This window comes from Canis lupus, chromosome 10 (genome assembly GCF_048164855.1).
Source record: "Canis lupus baileyi chromosome 10, mCanLup2.hap1, whole genome shotgun sequence".
NCBI classification, from domain to species: Eukaryota; Metazoa; Chordata; class Mammalia; order Carnivora; family Canidae; genus Canis; species Canis lupus.
In genome coordinates this window covers 53590977-53614507 of record NC_132847.1, presented here as the reverse complement: position 1 = coordinate 53614507, position 23531 = coordinate 53590977, and the positions used below count along the sequence as shown (strand labels likewise).

Here is a 23531-nt window from a genome sequence, read left to right as displayed (position 1 = left end):
AAGGAGTCAGTGTGAAGAAGTCAGATGGATTTTTCATGCATACAGATGAGAGAGCTGGGGCAACAAAGGAGACAAAGCTGAAAGTCTTTTTAAATTCCAGCAGAAGTATCAACACATAACCCAGAGAACCAAAGAGGGAGCAATGATAGGCAATCCCACTGATTATGAGGCCAGTCAGAGTTAGGAGCATTCATGATCCAGAGCCATAAACTATGATGGATGGACCCTTAGTTTTTCACTGCATCTAACCTGTTACTCCTAAATAATGCTCTGCTTTTTTAAATTTTATTTTGCTAAGGTAAGGGGATAATACTCCAAAACTTTCCTAAAAGCTGACAATATTTTTATACTAAATAAATAAAGGGGGATCCCTGGGTGGCGCAGCGGTTTAGCACCTGCCTTTGACCCAGGGCGCGATCCTGGAGACCCGGGATCGAATCCCACGTCAGGCTCCCAGTGCATGGAGCCTGCTTCTTCCTCTGCCTGTGTCTCTGCCTCTTTCTCTCTCTCTCTCTGTGTGACTATCATAAAAATAAATAAATAAATAAATAAATAAATAAATAAATAAATAAATAAATAAATAAATAAATAAAAAATAAAGGGCAAATATTAAGAAATAAAGTGTTCAAGGAAAGAAGAGGTTAAGAGTAGAAGAGAATATGAAAAGTAGAAGAGGGGACAGGAAAAAAGGAAATACAAAAAAGTGAGGTGAGACAAAGAGAAATAAAAAAAAGTAGATGAGGGCAAAGACCAGATTTTTCTCCCCTGACATCATCCCTGAACTCCCTAGAAAGTAACCCTCTTGGCACCACCAAGGCTGATTAGAAACTAACAAGGGAAATTAAGAAAGAACCTTGAATGAAAAAATTGTGCTTTTGCGGCAGCAGTAATAATCCCTTACTGGCTCTACTCTACTCCATCACACCACTACAGTTAAAACAGAAAAATCCTGGCTTCACTGAAAAAGAGAACCTGAGTGCAGGTTTGGTTACTCAGTCTAAGAAGGACTTGTGAGCTAGCTTGAAGGTGAAAATTAAAAAGCCCTTGGAAAATTAAAAGGCTGGGAAAATTAACTCATTCAAGTATTTATTGGGTGCCTATAAGTACAAGGCTAAACACAGAAGATTCAGAGTACAGAGTTGGTCTGAAAGGAGAGAGAAATGGATACAAATACAAGAAAGTAACTATCATGAGAACAGTATAAATCAAGTGCTATGTGAGTTGAAGGCAAGGTCACTTCCAATTACGGTAAGCAGGGAAAGCTTTATGGCAGAGACAACTTTAAAAGACTGGTAGGTTTTCAACCGGTGAAGTTCAGAGGGGGAGGGGAAATACCTTCTAGAATCTAGATAAAAACAATGGCATGAGTAAAGACCCAACAAGGTTTTTTTTTGTTTTTTTGTTTTTGTTTTTTTTTTTTTTTTTTTAAGAAACATTTTGTAGCTCATCTGGCAGGTGCATAAAAGGATATGGAAGGGAATGCTAGAAAATAAACCTGGGGAGAGTAATCTAATCCGGGGCAAAAATGGGCCCCAAGTATAGTGCAGTCATTCAAACAATACTGAATGAAATACTGAATAATGAAGCTTTCTGGTATGTCCTATTCCTGGATTGAATCCCTGTCTTTAAATCCAGAGTACAGGTAGAACTTCATCAGCCTGAGTAAAAAGGCAAGAGAATTCAAACCATTCTTTTCTATGGCTTAGTTATTTTTTTCCTACTTGAAACCCTAAGTTATCTCAGCTCTCTTAGGCTGCCTTTCAGCAGGTTCCTAGTGGAAACACTCAGGATGCAAATCACAGAAAGTACAAATTCATAAGAAATTCCAGTGACAGAACAAAATTTGGCTCCTCTTAGCACCTGCTGGATACCTAAGAACTGGGACTCAACCAAATTCCCTGTAAGATGGGTAACACAGCCAGTAATGTCAGCTTAAGGTTGTGTATCTTGCTGGAAAGAACTGACTGCCCACTCAAAGCTGTAGAATGAAGCTGGCCTCCCGCCTACCTGGGGCTTCAAGGAAAGTCAAACCATGTCCTCAGTCTCCTGTTCACAAAAATAAACTTCCAGAAGGAAACTTCTTCTAGTCACCCCATTCCTTATCCAAAAGACCAAAGGAGAGGGTTCCCTACACTAGGTGCTGATGGTATCACTTATCCCTGGGAAGGAAAAAAATCAAGAGATACTGCCAAGATTATAATTGGGACTTGGGTTGAAATCTCTCTCTCTCTCTCTTTCTCTCTCTCTCTCTCTCTCTCTCTCTCTCTCACACACACACACACACACACACACACACACACACACACACACATTGTCTTCAAAAAACCCAGCCTAAAAGGATATAACATTCCTTGCAAGTAATGGTCTTTGAGTTTTAAGTAGGGGAGGAGAAAGGAGTGGAATTATATATGCTTGTATGCATGAATATCTAGCTTCATAGTTCAGAGGGAGTGTGTTAAAGGGTAAAATCAAGAAAATTATAAGGAATTCAATTTCTTACGTACTCTGCTGCTCTCCCCAGCCCAAATAGGTCCAGTGACCTAAGAAAACCGCAAATGGTAGCAAAAAAGAAGAGTGACAGAGACAATTTTAGTAATAATTCAAAGACTGTTTCCCCATCCCACCAATGATTATACACCTTACCATGCTTGAACCTGCCCTACTTGTATTCCATTAATTTTACATAACATGTAGAGAGCCTTCTGCAAGGCTCTATCTAGCATGAGCCTTCTACCAAGCATGAGACAAACCTACAAAGTACTCTTGTTCTAATTTACTATATAGAGAATAACAAAAAAACTGCTTTTACACTCTTTTTAAAAAAGTTTTCTTTATTTAAGTTACCTCTACACCCAATGTGGGGCCCAAACTCAGGACCCTGAAATCAAGAGTCACACACTCCTCTGGCTGAGCCAGCCAGGCATCCCTGCTTTTACACTCTTAAAACTCCTTCTAGCGTAGGACTCAGAACATTATCGTTTAGGAGCTGATATACTCTTCCCTGTTCAAAATGACAAAAATTCAATCTGTCTTTAAGAAATCCTTCCTGTATCTTTGGTCACCAAACCAAAGAATGAGAATCTCAGACCTGACACAGTGGAAAAGAGAGTGATTCCCTTGTCTAGGAGCAATGATATCTAATTTTGATGCTCTCTACTGAAAATTAAAAGGCCAAAGAATAGCTTTAACATCTAATCTCCCAATATGTAATAAAACACTGTAGCATTCTGCTCAGAATCACTTTTTTCTAACTGCCTATACAATTTAATAAAATCCAATAAATACAGAAGCTTTCAACGACAAGAGAAAATTGAACACTTTCTACTCATTTTTCAAAATAAAAAATTCAGTATTAATTACATTTAAATCCTATTCCATACCCAAAACTGAATTTGAGGCAACTAATGTCACACTCACACACACACACACACACACACACGCACACTAAAAATAGGCCTTTATCCCAAGAAACCAGGAGTAATTTAGCTTCATAATTAAGAACATGAGTACTCAAGCCAAACTTAAGTTCTTCTAGCTCTGTCACTACTAGCCATATGGTCTTGAAAAAATTACAGATATTTCTTCAATTGTAATATGAGAATATTATGAGTCTCAGCTACCATAGGATTTTAAGAGAAAATGCACGTAAAGTACTTAGTACAGGTCTCTGGAACAGGGCAAGCAATTGGTATTTTTTTGTTTGTTTTTTTCATGTTGCCATGTTTTTGCTTGCCTTACAGGTTCTTTAAAAATAGGTAACAGGAAGATCCACACACTAATATCTGTTGAGGGATTGTCTATGTCTGGGTTAGAAAGTCCTCAGAGCTCTGAGGGTGCAGTTCCCTTCAAAATTTGCAGTTAAGACTCAAAATTCTGGAAGCACTGAATAATGCCAACATAGGCTGGTTTCATTACCTGAGCCAACTCCCAAACCTGGGGATAAAGGACTACTAATCGGTCATAGTCCATTTAATGTAACTATACACTAAGAGTTTTCTTCCTATACTTACCTTCCTCCTACTACCTCCATCTCTTCCTATCCCTCAGAAAAGATATGTTGACTTACTGTGCCATTTCTTAAATTTTAATAATTTATCTAACTTCCTAGCCATAGAAAAAGAAGGAGTTAAAGAGAAAATTCTCCCAGGCTACAACATAGTTGCCATAACAACTCTGGGAGAGTAATTACTTTGCTTCCTTAAAAAGAAAGAAAAAAGAAAAAAGAAAGAAAGGGAAAGAACCGAACTTTAGAACATGCCTAGCAACCTAGATTGCTCCGGGCAAGTGACAATGCTGCTTCTCACTGAAACTCTGGACCCAAAGAAGCCTCTCATTGCAAGACACTGCCTCATCTTTGAATGCATCACAGCAGTTCCTTATACATAGTAGATGCTCAATAAGTATCTTATAGAACTAAATCAAATGATTTGATTCCACTCCCTAGATCCAATCCCAAGCCATGAAAATAACATGCTCTCTGACCAACCAGTTCCCTATTGTCACTTCAGTGTGGTACCCATTATAAGAGAAAGAACATCAGTTTAATTAAGCAAGTTTCCTTCCTCACTCTAAAAACACACTAAAACATCTCACTAGCCAGAAGGACAATTACTGAGGATAGTTAGATTTTGCTAGGTGTTAAGTACCAATAAAGGGGTTGAAGGATGATGTTCCAGGAAATGTAAATCATACACACAAAAGCACATTCAGTGAACTTGCAAATAGTTCTAGCATATCTGAATAGGACACTGAAGGGTTATGAAAGAACTTAATCAAAGGAAGTCCTAAGTAATGGTTAGAAATTTAGTAATGTTAGGAATTTGATGTTATCTGGAGGTTAATGCAGAGCCATCACAGCTTTTTTTTTTTTTTTAATTCCAGGATAGTTAATATACAGTGTTATATTGGTTTCAGGTTTATAATAAAGTGATTCAATAATTCTATACATTACCCAATGCTCATCATGACATCAAGTACACACTTAATCCCTTTCGCCTACTTCACCCATCCTCCATCCACCACCCCTCTGGTAACATCTGTTTATTCTCTATAGTTAAGAGTTTGTTTTCTGGATTATCTCTTTATTTTTTCTTTGTTAGTTTGCTTCTTAAATTCCACAAATGAATTGGTATAAAGCATGGGAGAAATGAATCAGATTTGTCATTTTAGAGGATCATAGTACAGTGTGGCCACAAGTTTATAGGATACGTGGACTGGAGACTGGTGTCAGGGAGGCTGATAAGGAAACTACTGTACTCACCTAATGATGGATTGAACTAGGAAAGTGGTAGAGGGAGTAGAATAGATACATTCGTCAGATAAAATCAATAGGATTTAATAAGTAACTCAATGTGGAAGCTGAGGAGAATAAAGCTGAGGAGACTAAAGGAGAATAAACAATTTTAGCTTGAGCTATTAGGTGGATATGACACCATTCATCAAGAAGAGAAATACAAGAGGGGCAGGTTGAAAAAAATTATGAATTTAGTGTAAGATTACTGGCTGTGAGGGGATCCCTGGGTGGCACAGCGGTTTGGCGCCTGCCTTTGGCCCAGGGCACGATCCTGGAGACCCGGGATCGAATCCCACATCAGGCTCCCGGTGCATGGAGCCTGCTTCTCCCTCTGCCTATGTCTCTGCCTCTCTCTCTCTCTCTGTGTGACTTCATAAATAAATAAATAAATAAATAATTAAAAAAATAAAATATATATTTAAAAAAAAAAAAAAGATTACTGGCTGTGAGTTATCTATGAGGTATTTCAAATGAGTATATCTGGGAAGACAGCTGGATATATGGTTGTAGACCTAAGGAAAGATATGTGGAGTTGTAAGTTTTCAGAATACAAGCTGCCATGAAGACAGATTTTTCTGCTTTGTACCCTGCTGTATCCTTACTGCCTAAACAGTGCTTGGCACAATACAGTAACTCAACAAATATTTGTAAATTAATGGATAAAAATTAAAATGTAAATATAAAAAAAACAATGAGGCAGGGGTACCTAGGTGACTCAGTTGGTTAAGCGGCCAACTCTTGATTTCAGCTCAGGGTCATGTTCTCAGGGTCATGTTCTCAGGGTCCTGGGATTGAGCCTTGCATCAGGATCCACATTCAGCAGGGAGTCTTTTTGGGATTCTCTCTCTCCTTCTACATCTGCCCCTCTGCCTCTTTTCTCTCTCCAAAATAAATAAGTCTTTTTAAAAAAATTTTTTTAAATGAGGCAGAATGCAGGATAAAGAAAAAGACTGTACAAAGGGGATCAGGGGGAATCTACAGAGTAGCCATATTTAAAAAGCAGACAGATTTTTTTTTTAAAAAGCAAAGAAAGAAAGAAAAGAATAAATGAATGAACCGACAAGACAAAGTGTTGGTGAGGCTGTGGACACACTGGAATTCTCACACATGGTGGGCAAGAATGCAAAGTGGAAGGCCTCTTTGAAAAATAATCTGAGCATTTCTTATTAAGTTAAATATATACCATAAAACCCAGCATTCCCTCTCATATGTATTTACCCAAGGGAGGAGGGGACATGTTACATAAAATCCTATACATGAATGTTCACAGTTGCTTAATTCATAATAAACTGTAAACAAAGATGTCCACCAGCTGAAAAGATAAACAAACCATGGTATATCCATATAATAAAGTGGTATTCAGGAATAAAAAGTAATGAATGGACACACACAGATGAATCTTAGATGCAATATGATTAGTGTAACAAGCCAGACTCAAAAAGCTAAATATAATATGATTCTACTTATATGACTTTCTGGAAAAGGCAATACTACAGGGGCAGAAAACAAATTACAGTTTTCATGGGCAGGAGTGAAAAGGGCTGACTACAAAGGGGTTTAGAAAATTTTTAGAGTTGACAGAACTGCTTTATATCTTAACTATGGTTGTAGTTACAAAACTCTGTTGTCAAAACTCATAGAACTGTATACTAAAGGGGAGAATTATTTATTCTATGTAAATTATACCTTAATAAATCTGACTTAAAAAAAAAAAAAAAAGGAAGAGTCTATGAAGGAGGCTGGGAAAAAGCCAGAGACGAAGAAAACCATAGTGGTGTGGTCTCTGAATCAGAAAAAAAAAAACAATGTTTCAAGGAAGCAGTGGTTAATAAATGTCAAGTGTTATGGGATAGTCAAAAGTGAAAATGGTGTACTGGATTTAGAAATAAAAAGGTTACTAAAAACATTAATAGCAATTGTAACAAATGAAAGCTGGAGTATAGACTACTTAGAAACAAATGGAAGCACATACAATAGAATAAGGAGAAAGAGATTCCACAATTCACACAGTAAAACACTGAATGTGAGCAAGATGGTAGACGCTGCTTATCAAAGGATGCCAAAAAGAAGCAAGCAGAGAACAGACAATGGCCAAACGTGTTACACACAAAACTCAGTACCTTAAGAGCTTCTTACAAAACCAGCAACATACTCAAATTGGGTATTCACAATTTTGGCCCAGGGCGCGATATCAAATGTGTGTCAAACTGACAATTTTAATGAGCATGCTAATGTTTCCCACCTCCCTAGAGCCTCAAACCTCTTTAGTTCACATATTAACAAGTGAATAACCAATTACACTGCAGCTCAGTGGCATCCGATGCTTAGAGTCAGGCAGTCTAGAAAACTAGAGCCTCCAACTGGCAATGACAGTGTATTTACAATGTTGTGAGTTCTATGCAGATTAGCTTTGCGAAGTGTACCTCAAGCCCAAAACTCCAACACTTAAAACTCCCAACACTTCAAAACCAGAAGCCACAAGACCATTCCAAAAGTCCTCTCTACTTTATCTCCCATGCCCAATCCATCAACAAGCTTAATAGTTAATTCTACTCAAGTCTCCTTCTTCAGTTGACAAAAAAAGACAAAAAAGACAAAAAAAAAAAAAAAACATACAAAACAAAACAAAACATCTCCTTCCTCACAGGTTTCACAGTCCTTATCAAGAACCTGTTACCTCATGCCTGAATTATTGCAGATTTTGGCAGGATTTATGACCTTCTAATCTCTGTCCCATTCAATCTACTCAGTGCTTAGTGCAACTAAGCACTAATCTCAGGAACTAATTTTCCTAAATCCAGCTTCTAATCACATTATTACATTAAAATTTTTTTCTTTATTTAAATTCAATTAATTAACATACAATATATTATTGGTTTCAGAAGTAGAGGTCTGTGATTCATCAGTCTTTTTTTTTCTTTTTTAAAGATTTTATTCATTCATGAGAGACTCAGACAGAGAGGCAGAGACATAGACAAAGGGAGAAGCAGGCTCCTCACAGGGAGCCTGACACAGGACTCGCTCCCCGGACCTGGGATCACACCCTGAGCCGAAGGCAGATGCTCAACCACTAAACCACCCAGGTGTCTCCATCAGTCTTATATAACACCCAGTGCATCATTACATCATTACATCACATGCCCTCCTTAATGTCCATCACCCTATTACCCCAGTCCCCCCATCTCCCTCCCTTCCAGAGACCCTCAGTTTGTTTCCTATGATTGAAAGTCTCAGGGATCCCTGGGTGGCGCAGCGGTTTAGCGCCTGCCTTTGGCCCAGGGCGCGATCCTGGAGACCCGGGATCGAATCCCATGTCGGGCTCCCGGTGCATGGAGCCTGCTTCTCCCTCTGCCTATGTCTCTGCCTCTCTCTCTCTCTCACTGTGTGCTTATCATAAATAAATTAAATTAAATTAAAATTAAAAAAAAAAAGAAAGTCTCTTGAGTTTGTCCCCTCTCTGATTTCATCTTGTTTTATTTTTTCCTCTCTTCCCCTATGATCCTGTTTTGTATCTTAAATTTCACCTAAGAGTGAGATCATATAATTAGCTTTCTCTGACTTATTTCACTTAGCATAATATCCTCTAGTTCCATCTATGTTGTCGCAAATGGCAAGATTTCATTTTTTTTATTGCTGAGTTGCATTTCTTTATCCATTCATCTGTTTTAATTTTTTTATTTAAATTCAGTTTGCCAACACATAGAATAACATCCAGTGCTCATCCCATCAAGTGATGTCCATTCATCTGTCAATGGACATTTGGACTCTTGTCATAGTTTGGCTATTGTGGACATTGCTGCTATAAACAGTGGGGTGCAGGTACCCTTTCAGATCACTACATTTGTATCTTTGGGGTAAATACCCAGTAGTGCAATGGCTGGGTCCATCACTACTCTTCTAATAATTTATAACCACTATGCATAAAAGAGTATATTTATCTTCCCGGTTTTCAAAGTCCTCTATAATCTGATACCAAATAAATATCAAATCACACTGCCAACCATTCCCCCAAAACAAAGTCATTATTGGCAAACAGGTATTGTCACAGTTTCTATGCCTGCCACACTTGGGAAATAGAGGAATGAGCCTGATTTCCCCTATTTGAAGCTGGAATGTCCTTCATTTCCATTCCTTGTTGGTATAATGGAAATGGTTTTGAGTTTTGGAACCAGATAAATCTAGGTTCAAAGTCATCACTTACTAGCTGTGTGATCCTAGGCTAGTTAACTTCTCTGCCCTTGTATTCATCATCCATAAAAAATGAAGAGTAATACCACTTACCTCTCAGATTTGCATAAATCTAGAAAATCATGTATGTAGTATTTAAATCCATGTGCTAGACAAATTATAATTACTCAGTAAATGTTCCTTATTCTCCCTTATTTGGCTGGTTACCCATTCTGAAGTTCCTGTTAAGCATTTTTCCATAAACAATGCTCAATGACTCTAGTACAATGTCTCTTAACAAAACAAAAATTATCTGCCCATTTCTTAAAAAGTTAAACACACATCTACCCATATGATCCAGCCATTCCACTTCCAGGTATCTAACCAAGAGAAATGAAAACATAAGATCATGAAAATGTTCATATTATTCATAATAACTAGAAACAATCCAAGAGCCTATCAACAGGTGAATTGATAAATTACAAAAGGCATGAGAAAAGATTTAGAGGTAAAAAAAAAAAAAAAAAAAAAACCAACACAGAGGTAATGGAAATGTTCTACATCTCGACAGTGGTGGTAGTTTCACTGGTATATACATCTATCAAAACTAATGCAACTGGACCCTTCACATGGGTGTTTTTTTGTGTGTATATATCTCAATAAAGTTGATTTTTAAAAAACACCCACTTTAGAACTTATTTTATTGCTTGCCTTTATCCAATCCATCCATTCCTAGCCTTGGTTGTAAGTTTTTTGAGTGTAAGATTTAAGTTTTATACTTCTTTTATATTCCTCCTAATGCCTGGCACAGAAATCCTATACTAAAGGAGATAATAACTGAATAAAAGCAGGTTCCTCTTAATATTACAAAGCAGGGTCTTTAAATTTTAATAAAAATTACTTGACTGGATGCCTGGCTGGCTCAGGCAATGGAGCGTGCAACTCTTGATCTTGGCGTTGTAGGTTTGAGCCCCACATTCAGTGTAGGAATTACTTGAAAATAACATTAAAAAAAGAAGAAGAAGAAGTGGTGCCTGGGTAGCAGCTCAGTCAGTTGAGTGTTTGATTCAATTTTAGGCCAGGTTATGGATCTAAGGGTCATGAATCGAGCTCTGTCTTAGCTCCACACTGGGCATGGAGCCTACTTGAAATTCTCTCTATCCCTCTTCTTCTGCTCCTCCCCACTCAGGTAGTGCTCTCTCTTCCTAAAACAAAAATAATAAAAATAAATAAAAATAAAAACACACTTTTTTAAAAAATTGAGACTCGTTTATAAAATACAGATATCTAGACCCTAAACCCAGAGATTCTAATTCAAAATGCCTGAAATGGCTTAAGAATCTGTATTTGTTGTTGTTATTGGAATCTGCCTTTTCATTAAGAGGCTGAGGACTCTCCTGCCAATGATTTTGAATTACAATTTGAAGAATACAGCTATAGAATTTCCTAGATGAAAAACGCTTCTCAGTTAAAAGCATAGCGGTGATCCTGCACCAATGGAAGAAGAGGAGCCAGATGCATTATCCCACTGACTAGTTCAATGTGAGCATACATGTAAAGTGAAAAAATTCTAGCAGGTCTAGGACCCAATTAAAAATGAATCCTCTTAAAATTTTGAGTGGGAAATGTCAGTGAGGGTGACAGAACATGAGAGACTCTTAACTCTGGGAAACAAACAAGGGGTGGTGGAAGGGGAGGTGGGCAGGGGGACAGGGTGACTGGGTGATGGGCACTAAGGGGGACACTTGACAGGATGAGCACTGGGTGTTATGCTATATGTTGGCAAATTGAACTCCAATAAAAAAATATACAAAAATATACCCATGAACAATGGGTAAGTCTTACTGAGCCATTTTGAAATGTTCAACATCCATTCCTTATTTTTAATATAGAAGCTCTACTGAAGTATAAGATGCAGAGTACACAAATCCTAAGTGTATTAGTCAATGAATGAATACAGTGAACACACTCATGTAAACAGAACACATGAAGAAACAGAACAGACCAACACCCAGAAGACCTCTTCCTACTCCCTTTGCAGTCATTCAACTAGCCTTTTTGTTTTTTTTAAAGTAGGTTCCCCCAAAAAAAAGAAAAAGTAAGTTCCATGCAAAGCATGGAGCCCAATGCAGGGCTTGAACTTATAATTGTTAGAATGAGAACTGAGCTGAGATCAAAACTTGGACGCTTAACCCACTGAGCCATCCAGGTGCCCTGCAACTAAGCCTCTGAACCAGCTATTTCCTCTGCACATCACGATCTCCCCAGGAGCCACAGCCCTAATTCCCTCATCTCCAAGTTTTACTCAAAAGTCTTCTTCTCACTGTGGCTTAAACACTAACAGTCCTATTTATAATTACAACTTAATTTCGGTTCTAGCATTCCCAATTGTCTTTTAGTATCTACTCCTTTATTGGTCGCCTCTCTAAATTCCTATATAATTTCCTTATTCATTATATTTACTGTTTCTGTCCATCCAGGATCTTGGTGTCTTTTGCTTCCTGATATATCCCAAGTAGCTAGAACAGAATCAAGAATGTACAAAAAAATATTTGTAAGGTGCCTGGCTGGCTCAGTCAGAAGAGCACTCAACTCTTGATCTTGGGATCATGAGTTTGAGCCCCACAGTAGGTACAGAAATTATTAAAAATAAACTTTAAAAACAATGTTTGTAGAAGGAAAGGATTAAGAGATAGAGGGGAAAAGGGAGGAGGCGAAAGGGGCAGTGTGGCTAGATGTGAGAAAGAGTATCAGCAGTAGAAATAAAAAATAGATACAATCTTTCTAGAATATAATTTGAGGGATGCCTGGGTGGCTCAGCGGTTGAACATCTGCCTTCAGCTCAGGGCACAATCCTGGGGTTCCAGGATTGAGTACCACATTGGGCTCCGTGCATAGAGCCTGCTTCTTCCCCTGCCTATGTCTCTGCCTCTCTATCTCTCACGAATAAATAAAATCTTAATAGATAGATAGACAGATAGATAGATAGATAGATAGATAGATAGATATTACACAATATCTAACAAAACTTAGAATGCGTATATTCCTTAACTCAGTAATTCTACTTAATAGAACTGCACTAATTCAACTAATATTATTGAGCAAAGGTACTGAGAATACTTTTCCTTACTTCTAAAATTTATGGCTTAGAGAAGAAAAATATTAATTGAATAATCATACATACCAAGTACTATGAAGGAAAGGTACATAAAAATACTTAAAGGAATATATAATAAGGAAGGGGAGATCCATTTACACATTTACCAAAAACATATTTGCACAAAGTTGCTCATTATAGCACTGCTTTAGTAGCAAAAATTTGGGGAAAATCCAAATAGCTGCCAACAGGGGAGTTTTAAATTACATATTTCAAATGGAACATATCAAATTTGAATTTCATCAATCTTCATGTGCAACTACCAATTTATAAAAAAAATTTTAAAAGACAGAAGAGTAAATTTCACTATGGGAATATATGGAGTGAAATTCACAATATGGGAAACTATAAAGTCAAAGACATGTAGTTAAATGGCCTCATTGCCTCAATAAAAAACTGTAAGGAAAAATTAAGAGATGGAGGAGGAACCCACATATTTAAAAAAAGAATGATAAGCTATATCAAAAAGATAAAACAGGCAAAAATAAATTCTTTTTTTTTTTAAGATTTATTTATTTATTCATGAGAGACACAGAGAAAGAGAGGCAGAGATATAGGCAGAGAGAGAAGCAGGCTCCTCGCAGGATCCTGGGACATGCCCCAAGCCGGAGGCATGGGAGGCATGCCGGAGGCAGACGCTCAACCACTGAGCCACCCAGGCGTCCCAATAAATTCTAATGTTTAGTGAGGCACACTTGAGTGATAAAACAAAGCAAGGAAGTCATTGTCATAAAGGTTGATAGGGCAGTTACTTTCAGAGAGAAGGAGATTGGAATTGAGATTGGGAAGGGGCATATGAACAGCTTTCTGGGGCACCTGACAAAGGTTATTTTTTGCCTATCTTATATGAATTCATTAAACTAAATGTTTGTTTTATGAACTTGTGTATCTGTGTTACATTCTACCACAGATTTTTTTTAATGTATAAAAAAAACCTGGGTATATCACTATAATTACCACCATCCGATTATTTCATTCCCCTGAAGTCTTCAAATGCTTCTCACAGTCTTTGAGATAAAATATAAATAGCTTGCTACTTTCAAAGGATGCATGATATGAAGACTCTATGCCTTATCTATAACACCGCCCCACAGTTATCTCCCCTGCCCTCAAGCCATCCAGAATTTTCAACATGTTTGTAAATCATGCTTTTTCATGTTAGTGTCCTAGTATCATGAACTCTTGTCTCCTTTATTTGACTGACTCCTACTCATCTTTCAAAACTCAATTTATGCCAGAGGCTTTGGAGGAAGGAAGGATGAATAGGTAGAGTACAGGGAAATTTTAGGGAAGAGAAACTATTCTGTATCATATTAGTGGGTGAAGACATTTGCCAAGACCCACAGAACAACAATACAAAGAGTGAACTATATAACGTGACCTATGGACTTTTGTTGACTTTTAAATTCTTTTCAATTTAAATATCATTTTCTCTGGGAAGCCTTTCCTAACCATCAAGAAATGGGATTAAGTTTTCTTACTCTACTATTCACTTAATCACATGATAGTTAAATTGTTTTTCCTCTCTGACCTAAGCTCACTAAGGTCAAAGACTTTCATCTCTACACCCTCAAGTGCCTTGCATGGTTCTTGGCATGAGGAAGAGGTATCCAATAATTACTTGTAAATAAATAATTCTAACAATTGCTGATTTCAACAGTATTTCTGTTAATCATGTTTTACTAATCAAATCTATTTCTTACCACTCTGAACCAATGAAACCAATAATAAGAAACCATAAGATGACCATGTTTTTATGGGAATAAAAGACTGTTGGATTTATACAACAAATACTGTGTCCAGGTTAGGCACTTAAGTACTATAATCAAATGAAACTTTAAGATTTTATTTTTTATTTTTAAAGTAATCTCTACACCCAATGTGGGGCTCAAACTCACAATTCCAAGATCAATAGTTGCACCGAATGAGCCAGCCAGGCACGTCTCAAACTTAATACATTTATCTGACATTTTTAACATGCGTAATTTTGTGTTGTAGTAATTGAACAGAAATGATAATAAGTTGATGTAATAACTACAATTAGCCACCTCAAATTCTTCCTGGAAAAAGATAGGATAGAAATAAGTGAGTCAGAAGACTACAATTAACATTATTTTCAGCCAAACCATATTGTTAAAATTTCTCTCTTTTCTTTGTTAGTTTGCCAACACCTATAATCATCATCAATATCAACTGCATATATAGATACCACATGTACAGGATAAAACTCATTACCCACTCTTACTGACAGAAGTCTCAGACTCACTGCACTGCCCTATTACTAAAATAAGACTCCCTAAACACTCTGTGGAGTCTATATCCAGTATATTTTCCTGACTCTGAGAGTCCTAGCCCTGGAATAAAGGTTGCAAAACTATGAACTGACTATCCTACTACCCAGGGTAAATGTTCCAGCCAGTTATTGGCCAGGACTGAGGGAGTGGAGTGGGCTATCTTCTGAATCCTCCCTTAATACTTTTCTTTTATCCTATGATGAATATCTTTCTTTTATTTTAAGATTTTACTTATTCATTAGAGACAGAGAGAGAGAGAGAGGCAGAGACACAAGCAGAGGGAGAAGCAGGCTCCTCACAGGGAGCCTGATGCAGGACTCGATCCTGGACCCTGGGGTCACGCCCTGAGCCAAAGACAGATGCTCAACCAGGTATCCCTGAATATCTTTCTTTTAAATCAATACATTCCAATTAGCTTTTTCAAAAGTCATCTCTAAACTCAGGTCTTCTGGAAAGCCTTCCTAAACAAACTACACGCCATTTGCTTCTTCTTAACCATTTGCTTCTTCTTCCTCAGCCACCTCAACACTTCCCTCTCTACTTCCAAGGTATTACTATTGAAAATAAGTTGAAAGGAATTGTCCAGAATTAAAATATAAGCAGAAAAACAGGTTGATAAACCAGAGAAGGGGGCATCCCTGGGTGGCTCAGAGGTTTAGCACCTGCCTTTGGCCTAGGGCATGATCCTGGAGTCCCGGGATCGAGTCCCATGTCAGGTTCCCTGCATGGAGTCTGCTTCTCCCTCTGCCTGTGTCTTTGCCTCTCGCTCTCTGTGTCTCTTATGAATAAATAAATAAAATCTTTAAAAAAAAAAAAAAAAAGAGAGAGAAGGAAGTCTGAACAGCACACCAACAAAGAGTAAGGCCTACTTATCAAGAGTCAAAACAGAAAGAAAATAAAAGGACCAGGATAGCAGATAGGGAAAGACATGTTAAGCAGGGAGGAGATTCTGAGTGAATCACGGAACAAGAACTATCACTTATGGCTGTTTTCATTAAGCTTTCTGCAATATGATTTGTAGGAAGGCTGGCTATACCTCAAAGCCAAGAGAAGAGAAAACAGTCCCATGCTTTGCTAGTAAGGGCAAAAACAGTATAGCCTTTATAGAAGATAGTTTTGTAAAATCTTCCAAAATGTTAAATGCATTGTTAAATGTACAATGCTATGACCCAGTAATTCCACTACTGGCCATCATCCATATGTGCACATGTAAGAAATTATACATGTAAAATACATCAACTTGAGCAATGTAATAGCCAATACTGAAACCAACTTAAATGTCCATTAATAGCAATTCTAATCCTTAGTATGTACCCCAAGGAACCAAAAAAACAGATATTCAAAACAAATATTTGTAATAGTCATTCATAGCAGCACTACTCATAATAGCCAAAAGCTAGATATAACCCAAATATCCATCAACTGATGAATGAATAAACAACATGTGGTATTCCCATGCAATGGAATATTATTCAGCCTAAAAAGAAAGGATATCTTAATTAAGAAAAAAGGAAACAAAAAGACTCTTAAATAAAGAGAACAAATTAGTGGCTACCAGAGGAGAGGTGGGTGGGGGAGGGAATGCACAGGATATGTGAAATAAGTGAAGGAAATTAAAAGCACACTTATTGTGATGAGCACTGAGTAATACATAGAATTACTGAATCACTATTTTGTACACCTGAAACTAACATAATTAGTATTATGTTAATTATACTAGAATAAAAAAAAATTTTTAATATGGAACACTTCATGAATTCATGGGTCATCCTTGTACAGGAGCTAGGTTTCCTGGAATCAAGTTTTAAAATAGGGTTGCCTAGGTGGCTCAGCTGGCTAAGTATCTGCCTCAGGACATGATCCTTGCTCAGGAGGGAGCCTGCTTCTCCCTCTGCCTCTCCCTGTCCCTCTTCTTCTGCCGCTGCCCGTGCTCTCTCCCTCTCTCTCTCTGGCTCACAGTCTCCTGAATAAATAAATAAAATCTTAAATAGTTTTAAAATAAATAAAAATATAAAACAAACTAAACAAAAAAAGGAAGGATATTTTGATACATGCTACGACATAGATAAACCTTGAAAGCATTATGCTAACTGAAGAAGGCAGTCATAAAAGGTCACATATTATATGGTTCCATTTATATGAAATATCTAAAATACGTAAACTGTAAAGCCAGAAAGTAGATTAGTGGTTGCCAGGAGCTGGGGGTGGGGGAAGAATGGGGAATGACTGTTTAATAAATGCAGAGTCTCGGGACACCTGGGTAACTCAGCAGTTGAGCGCCTGTCTTTGGCTCAGGTCATGATCCCAGGGTTCTGAGATCGAGTCCTGCATCAGGCTCCCTGCAGGGAGCCTGCTTCTCCCCCTGCCTATGTCTCTGCCTCTCTCTGTCTCTTGAATAAATAAATAAAATGTTTAAAAAAAAAAAAATAACAAACAGGGCAGCCCTGGTGGCGCAGCAGTTTAGCGCCGCCTGCAGCCCAGGGCATGATCCTGGAGACCCGGGATTGAGTCCCACGTCAGGCTCTCTGTATGGTGCCTGCTTCTCCCTCTGTCTGTGTCTCTGCCTCTCTCTCTCTATCTCTCTCTCTCTCTCCCTCTCTCTCTCTGTCTCTATGAATAAATAAAACCTTTAAAAAACAAAAACAAATAAATGCAGAGTCTCCTTTAGCAGTGATGAAATATCTTGGAATTACATAGAGATGATGATTACACAGCACTGTGAACGTACTAAGCATCACTGAATTATATACTCTAAAATTAATGTAAAATTTTATGTAAATTAATTTCATCTCGATCTTTAAAATGCCTATTAATAGAGACTGGTTCCCTACATGTAGTATATCTTAAATATATTAAGTGAAAAAAATCAAGGCATGTTAACACTGTGCAAAGCATACTACCATTTGTGAAGGGGTCTTTAGATTATGTTTGTGAATGCATAAACTCATTCTAGAGAAATCCACAATAAATGGCAATAGTAGCTGCTTCAAGGCAGAAACTGATGGCTAAAGGACAGGGTAGAGAAAAAAAAGTATTGTTTTTCATACCATACACTGTGGGTTCCTTTAAAAAATAATAATAAAGGAGCAAGGAGGGGGTCCGAGGTTCAAGGTAACCAAGAATCAGCTATCTAGGGAACACCAACATGATTAGGATACGTTAATGCAAGAGCCAGAATAGGAGAAATAAAAGTGATAAACATTGGAAGAAAGATGGCAAAAAAAGAATATAAGCTCCAGATCTCTGCCTTCTGGGATTTTAGAAATGAGAAGGGGGAAAATAAAGGAAATTGATGAGGTAGGAGAATCTGCAGGAAAGAGGCCAAGTGGTCAAGCACTCCTTTTTCCTGAAGGGCTTGTGGTTCTAGATAAATAAGTTGAAGCAATTAGTGACAGAACACTTGCTCTTTTGCTTCCATTGCTCACAATAGGCTGTCGGTCATAAGCCACAAAATTTTAAGTGGCTTCAATTCTGTCACAAATTAAAAAGGATAGAGGGTAATAGGTGACAAGAAGGACACTGGGTTCCTAAAGTAAGAAAGGGTTCCCCCTGCCCCCACCAAAAAAAAGGAAGGAAGGAAGGGAGGGAGGGAGGGAAAGATATATATATATATATATATATATATATATATATAGAGAGAGAGAGAGAGAGAGAGAGAGAGAGAGCTCCCCCAAAGGAGGGAATCTGCCAAATTGGGCCAGCCCTATATATCTTCACTCTTTGAGGAAGATGATGTACAAAAGAAGGATTCATTTCCTTCTGCAGAGTAGCAAGTATAACTTTGGTATCACTCTATTCTCTCCAAGCCAATATGGTTGGCATATAATTTGGCATCTTTTTAATCCTCTCTCCATACTTTACATTTATTCTACTATGAATAATCATTCCTTTCAATCAACACATTCAATTAGCTCCTTAAATATCATCTCTAAATTCATCTCTCTGGAAAGACTTCTTGAAACTTTATGCTATTCTTAACTATTTGCTTATTCCTCTGCCACCTGAGCACTTTCCTCTATTTCTAGATTTCTGCTATGCACCTGAAGATCATCACATAAATAATATACTCAAGTTGCTGCATTTGTGTATCTGTCCTCCTCTGACCTATATATATGTTATGAGCTAAATCTTCTGATTCTTTCTCCATTCTCCTGCCCTTCTTCCTTGAACCCCACAAATATATTCTCTGGACTATGTATCTACTCATTAAAAACACGAATACTCCATGAAAATAAATATAGAAGCCTTTGGAGAGGAGAAAAAAAAAAGTGTCATGTATAAACTTATACCCAGAAGCTTTGAGTTGCTTCTCTGTAATGTTTGTCTGGAGTTTCCCAGGAGAAGTTAAGAAAAATATGACAATTCTTTTTCTGTTCGGCATCTGCTACTAAGTCTTTATTTCTACTAGAAATAAACATGAACACTTTAATGCTTATAAACTACCTTATAATACAATTGACAAAGTTTTAGTTATTGCCAATATCACCTATCAGTTGCCGAATTATGAGTCTTAACACCAGCCCTAAGTACAGACTCATCCTAGGAAATCTACACACTCTGAAGCTAGATTTTCAGCTGAAAAGAGTACTCCCTTCCAAAAAATACTATAAATTACACTCTTTTTCAATAATAATTTTTCTTTTTTTCTCTCCAGAAAAGTCTTTCCCAAGACTTTCAGCCACATAGACTGAAGTCTCTCAGAGGCCAACAACCAACCTTCACTCCCTGCTATCCAACACATCAGAGAGTGAGACATAGCTGCATAGATTCCAAAAGAAAAAAAAAAAAAAAAACCCAGGGGACTAAGTCCTTGTTCCTGCAATTCACCAGTCTAGTGAAGAAAAAAAATCCTATAAACTAGGAAGGAAAGTCCAAGAAAACATTTATAGTACATTATACTAAATTCTACTAGAAGATAATGATGGTGGTGGGCTCATGGGTATTACCTCCATTCTTCTCCAAAATTTAAATATGCTACAGGTATTCTCTCACATATTCAGATACTGCATAATTAAAATTCAATTTAAAAAAAAGAAAAATTAAGATGTTGGAAGAGTACACACCAAACTATGAAAGCTGTTATCTTGGAGTGGACTGGGGAGAGAGTATCACAGAGAACTATCACTTTTTATATTATACGTTTCTCATTAAAAATTTTTACAGTGAAGAGGATACATATTTTAGGTTTTTAAGTTTAGACTAAAATGGGACTGATTTAGTATGCTGCGGCGGGGGCTGACAATTCTTTGGAACACCCTGCAAAGGAACCACAAAGTTTCCACACTAATTTTGAATTCTAGCATGTTATCTGGACATAAACAGTCAAAATTTCTTAATCCAGCAACAGATGTGTGAAACACATTCTAGCAGGGTGAATGAGGACAGAAGAAACATTCCTATTGTATTCAAGGCCAGGATTTCAGGGAAACATATCTTTGCGATGGGAAGGAACCCAAAAAATAATCTATTTCCTATGGCTTCAAAAAAATTTTAAGGGCAGTCCGGGTGGCTCAGCGGTTTAGCGCCGCCTTCAGCCCAGGGCCTGATCCTGAAGACCCGGAATCAAGTCTCACGTCGGGCTCCCTGCGTGGAGCCTGCTTCTCCCTCTGCCTGTGTCTCTACCTCTCTCTGTCTCTCTCATGAATGAATAAATAAATAAAATCTTTAAAAAAAAATTTTAACATAATAAGAACCCAAAAGGGACACTGATGGAGGAGTAGTCAACTCTGAAATATAAATTAGCTATGAATGTTGTATTATAACAAATGGTTATAATGGTTTGACTTGACTCAAAGGCCAAGTCAAAGGATGGAAAAAATAACAAAAAAAGTATCTCTGATGTATGCACACATATGTTTGGACATGTGTAAAATCTCTCAAATGATTCATAAGAAACTGCTAATGAGGACTACTTCTGGGGAGAAGATCCAAGTAACTGGGTAAAGGAATGGAAGGAAGACCTTTTACTGTATTCCCTTTAACATTTTAAAGTTTGTGTTTTCCTACTTAATAAATGAATTAATTTTAAAACAAAAGGCAAATAATAAAAGTATTTTTATGAAATTATATCCCATGACGTTTTTGTCATCAAAGGGTGTTAACAGTGAAAAGAACATGGACCTTAAGAGTCAAATAGACAGAAGTTTTAACCCCAGTTCACCACTTCCTAGAAACAAGTGATACAAAACAAAATAATGGGTGGGAAGACCTCTGACAATAAGATTCTGAGCTGCTTTCTTCATGATACCATGCAAAGTGGCCACGAAGATTCATAATAAGGAAAGCAATACATTGCCCAAGCCCAACTTTTTTTTTTTTTTTTTTTAGATTTTATTTATTTTTTCATGAGACAGAGAGAGAGGCAGAGACATAGGCAGAGGGAGAAGCAGGCTCCATGCAGGGAGCCAGATGTGGGGACTCAATCCCTGGACTGGGATCACACCCTGAGCCAAAGGCAGGCGCTCAACCCCGGAGCCACACAGGAGTCCCCACTGTCCAACTTTTAATCATAAGTGACTTGAAATTAGACCAATTTTAATTTTTAGGATATTGAACAGAACCCTCAAAATTCATGATATTGTATTGAAAACCACATTATGACAAAAAATGACTGAGAAAGTTATGGAGCTAGAACTTATGAGGGAGTACCACAATGGATGGAGCTAAAAGCCAGCTAGTATAGGGAGTAAACAGCCCCCTTATCAGGCTTTGAATTTAAGTCAACAACATAAGTATTATGGCTTTGAGGAGTGGATATATTTGTAATTAAATACAAAGTGGCAGTGTCCCAGAGGAACCTGGGACAAAGGAGCTCGATAATTTCTCAGGTGTCCCAGGACTGTCTTGGGTATCTACCACCCAATTTCAATGCAGGGAATAGTTTAAGAGAGTTATCAGAAGTCCTAGTACACCATGCTAATATATTGAGCCTGCCCTGCAAGAGCAACATGGCATTGCAAAAGGATATAAAGGACCAGCTGAGTTCTGTCCGTTCAAAAGTTATGGTGAGGGATTCCTGAACTCATCAAGACACTGTTGGAAACAAGAATTCACCCCATATATGCTCCTAAAAGGATGCTAGTCCTAATTGAGACTGTAAGGCCATAACATTCTCTAAGAGTTATATCTCCTGATGGGTAGGGGCTATTAGCATGGTGGCTACTGTAATCTGGACATAGCAATACAGAAAAGAAAATTACTGGAGAACAGGCCACAGGAACTAATGCCAACCAAGTTTCCTTTTTATCTGGAGCTGTGCAAGGTGGTTAAGTTTTATGGTCAGGAAGTATAAGGTCCTCTCAAGTTGGTATAAAATGGTATAAAATGCTGGAGTGACAGTCTTGTCTTATATTCTCCTCATATGATCACACCCTGACAACACAGTAAGTACTTTTTTTTTTTTTGAAACTACGTATTCATTTATTCACTCCAACTAGATGATAATATTTACATGTAATCAAATTTGAAACTTTTTTTAAAAACTTATTTTTTATTGGTGTTCAATTTGCCAACATATAGAATAACACCCAGTGCTCATCCAATCAAGTGCCCCCCTCAGTGCCTGTCACCCGGTCACCCCCCACCACCCCTAGTTCATTTCCCAGAGTTAGGAGTCTTCCATGTTCTGTCTCCCTTTCTAATATTTCCCACTCATTTTTTCTCCTTTCCCCTTTATTCCCTTTCACTATTTTTTATATTCCCCAAATGAATGAGACCATATAATGTTTGTCCTTCTCCGATTGACTTATTTCACTCCGCATAATACCCTCCAGTTCCATCCACATCGAAGCAAACGGTGGGTATTTGTCATTTCTAATGGCTGAGTAATATTCCATTGTATACATAAACCACATCTTCTTTATCCATTCATCTTTTGATGGACACCGAGGCTCCTTCCACAGTTGGGCTATTGTGGACATTGCTGCTATAAACATCGGGGTGCAGGTGTCCCGGCATTTCCTGCATCTGTATCTTTGGGGTAAATCCCCAGCAGTGCGATTGCTGGGTCATAGGGCAGATGTATTTTTAACTCTTTGAGGAACCTCCACACAGTTTTCCAGAGTGGCTGCACCAGTTCACATTCCCACCAACAGTGCAAGAGGGTTCCCCTTTCTCCACATCCTCTCCAACATTTGTGGTTTACTGCCTTGTTACTTTTCCCCATTCTCACTGGTGTGAGGTGGTATCTCATTGTGATTTTGATCTGTATTTCCCTGATGGCAAGTGATGCCGAGCATTTTCTCATGTGCTTGTTGGCCATGTCTGTGCCTTCCTCTGTGAAATTTCTGTTCATGTATTTTGCCCATTTCATGATTGGACTGTTTGTTCCTTTGCTGTTGAGTTTAATAAGTTCTTTGTAAATCTTGGATACTAGCCCTTTACCTAATATGTCATTTGCAGATATCTTCTCCCATTCTGTAGGTTCTCTTTTAATTTTGTTGACTGTATCTTTTGCTGTGCAGAAGATTTTTATCTTGATGAAGTCCCAATAGTTCATTTTTCCTTGTTTCCCTTGCCATCATGGATGTATCTTACAAGAAGTTGCTGTGGCCAAGTTCAAAAAGGGTGTTGCCTGTGTTCTCCTCTAGGATTTTGATGGAACCTTGTCTCACATTTAGAT

General features: G+C 37.8%; 1 protein-coding gene across 9 annotated transcripts in view; it reads right to left on the bottom strand.

Annotated features, from left to right (window-relative positions):
* The window catches only part of UNC13B (unc-13 homolog B), a 231502-nt gene that overhangs the window by 104449 nt on the left and 103522 nt on the right, over window positions 1-23531 (bottom strand). For 4 of the 9 annotated variants that reach the window (XM_072841808.1, XM_072841817.1, XM_072841814.1 and 1 more), the window contains exon 8: window positions 2505-2540. The exons of the other annotated variants lie outside the window; for them this stretch is intronic. In XM_072841808.1, coding sequence (XP_072697909.1) covers window positions 2505-2540 — 36 coding nt within the window. The remainder of the gene's footprint in view (window positions 1-2504; window positions 2541-23531) is intronic. 9 annotated transcript variants of the gene reach the window in all.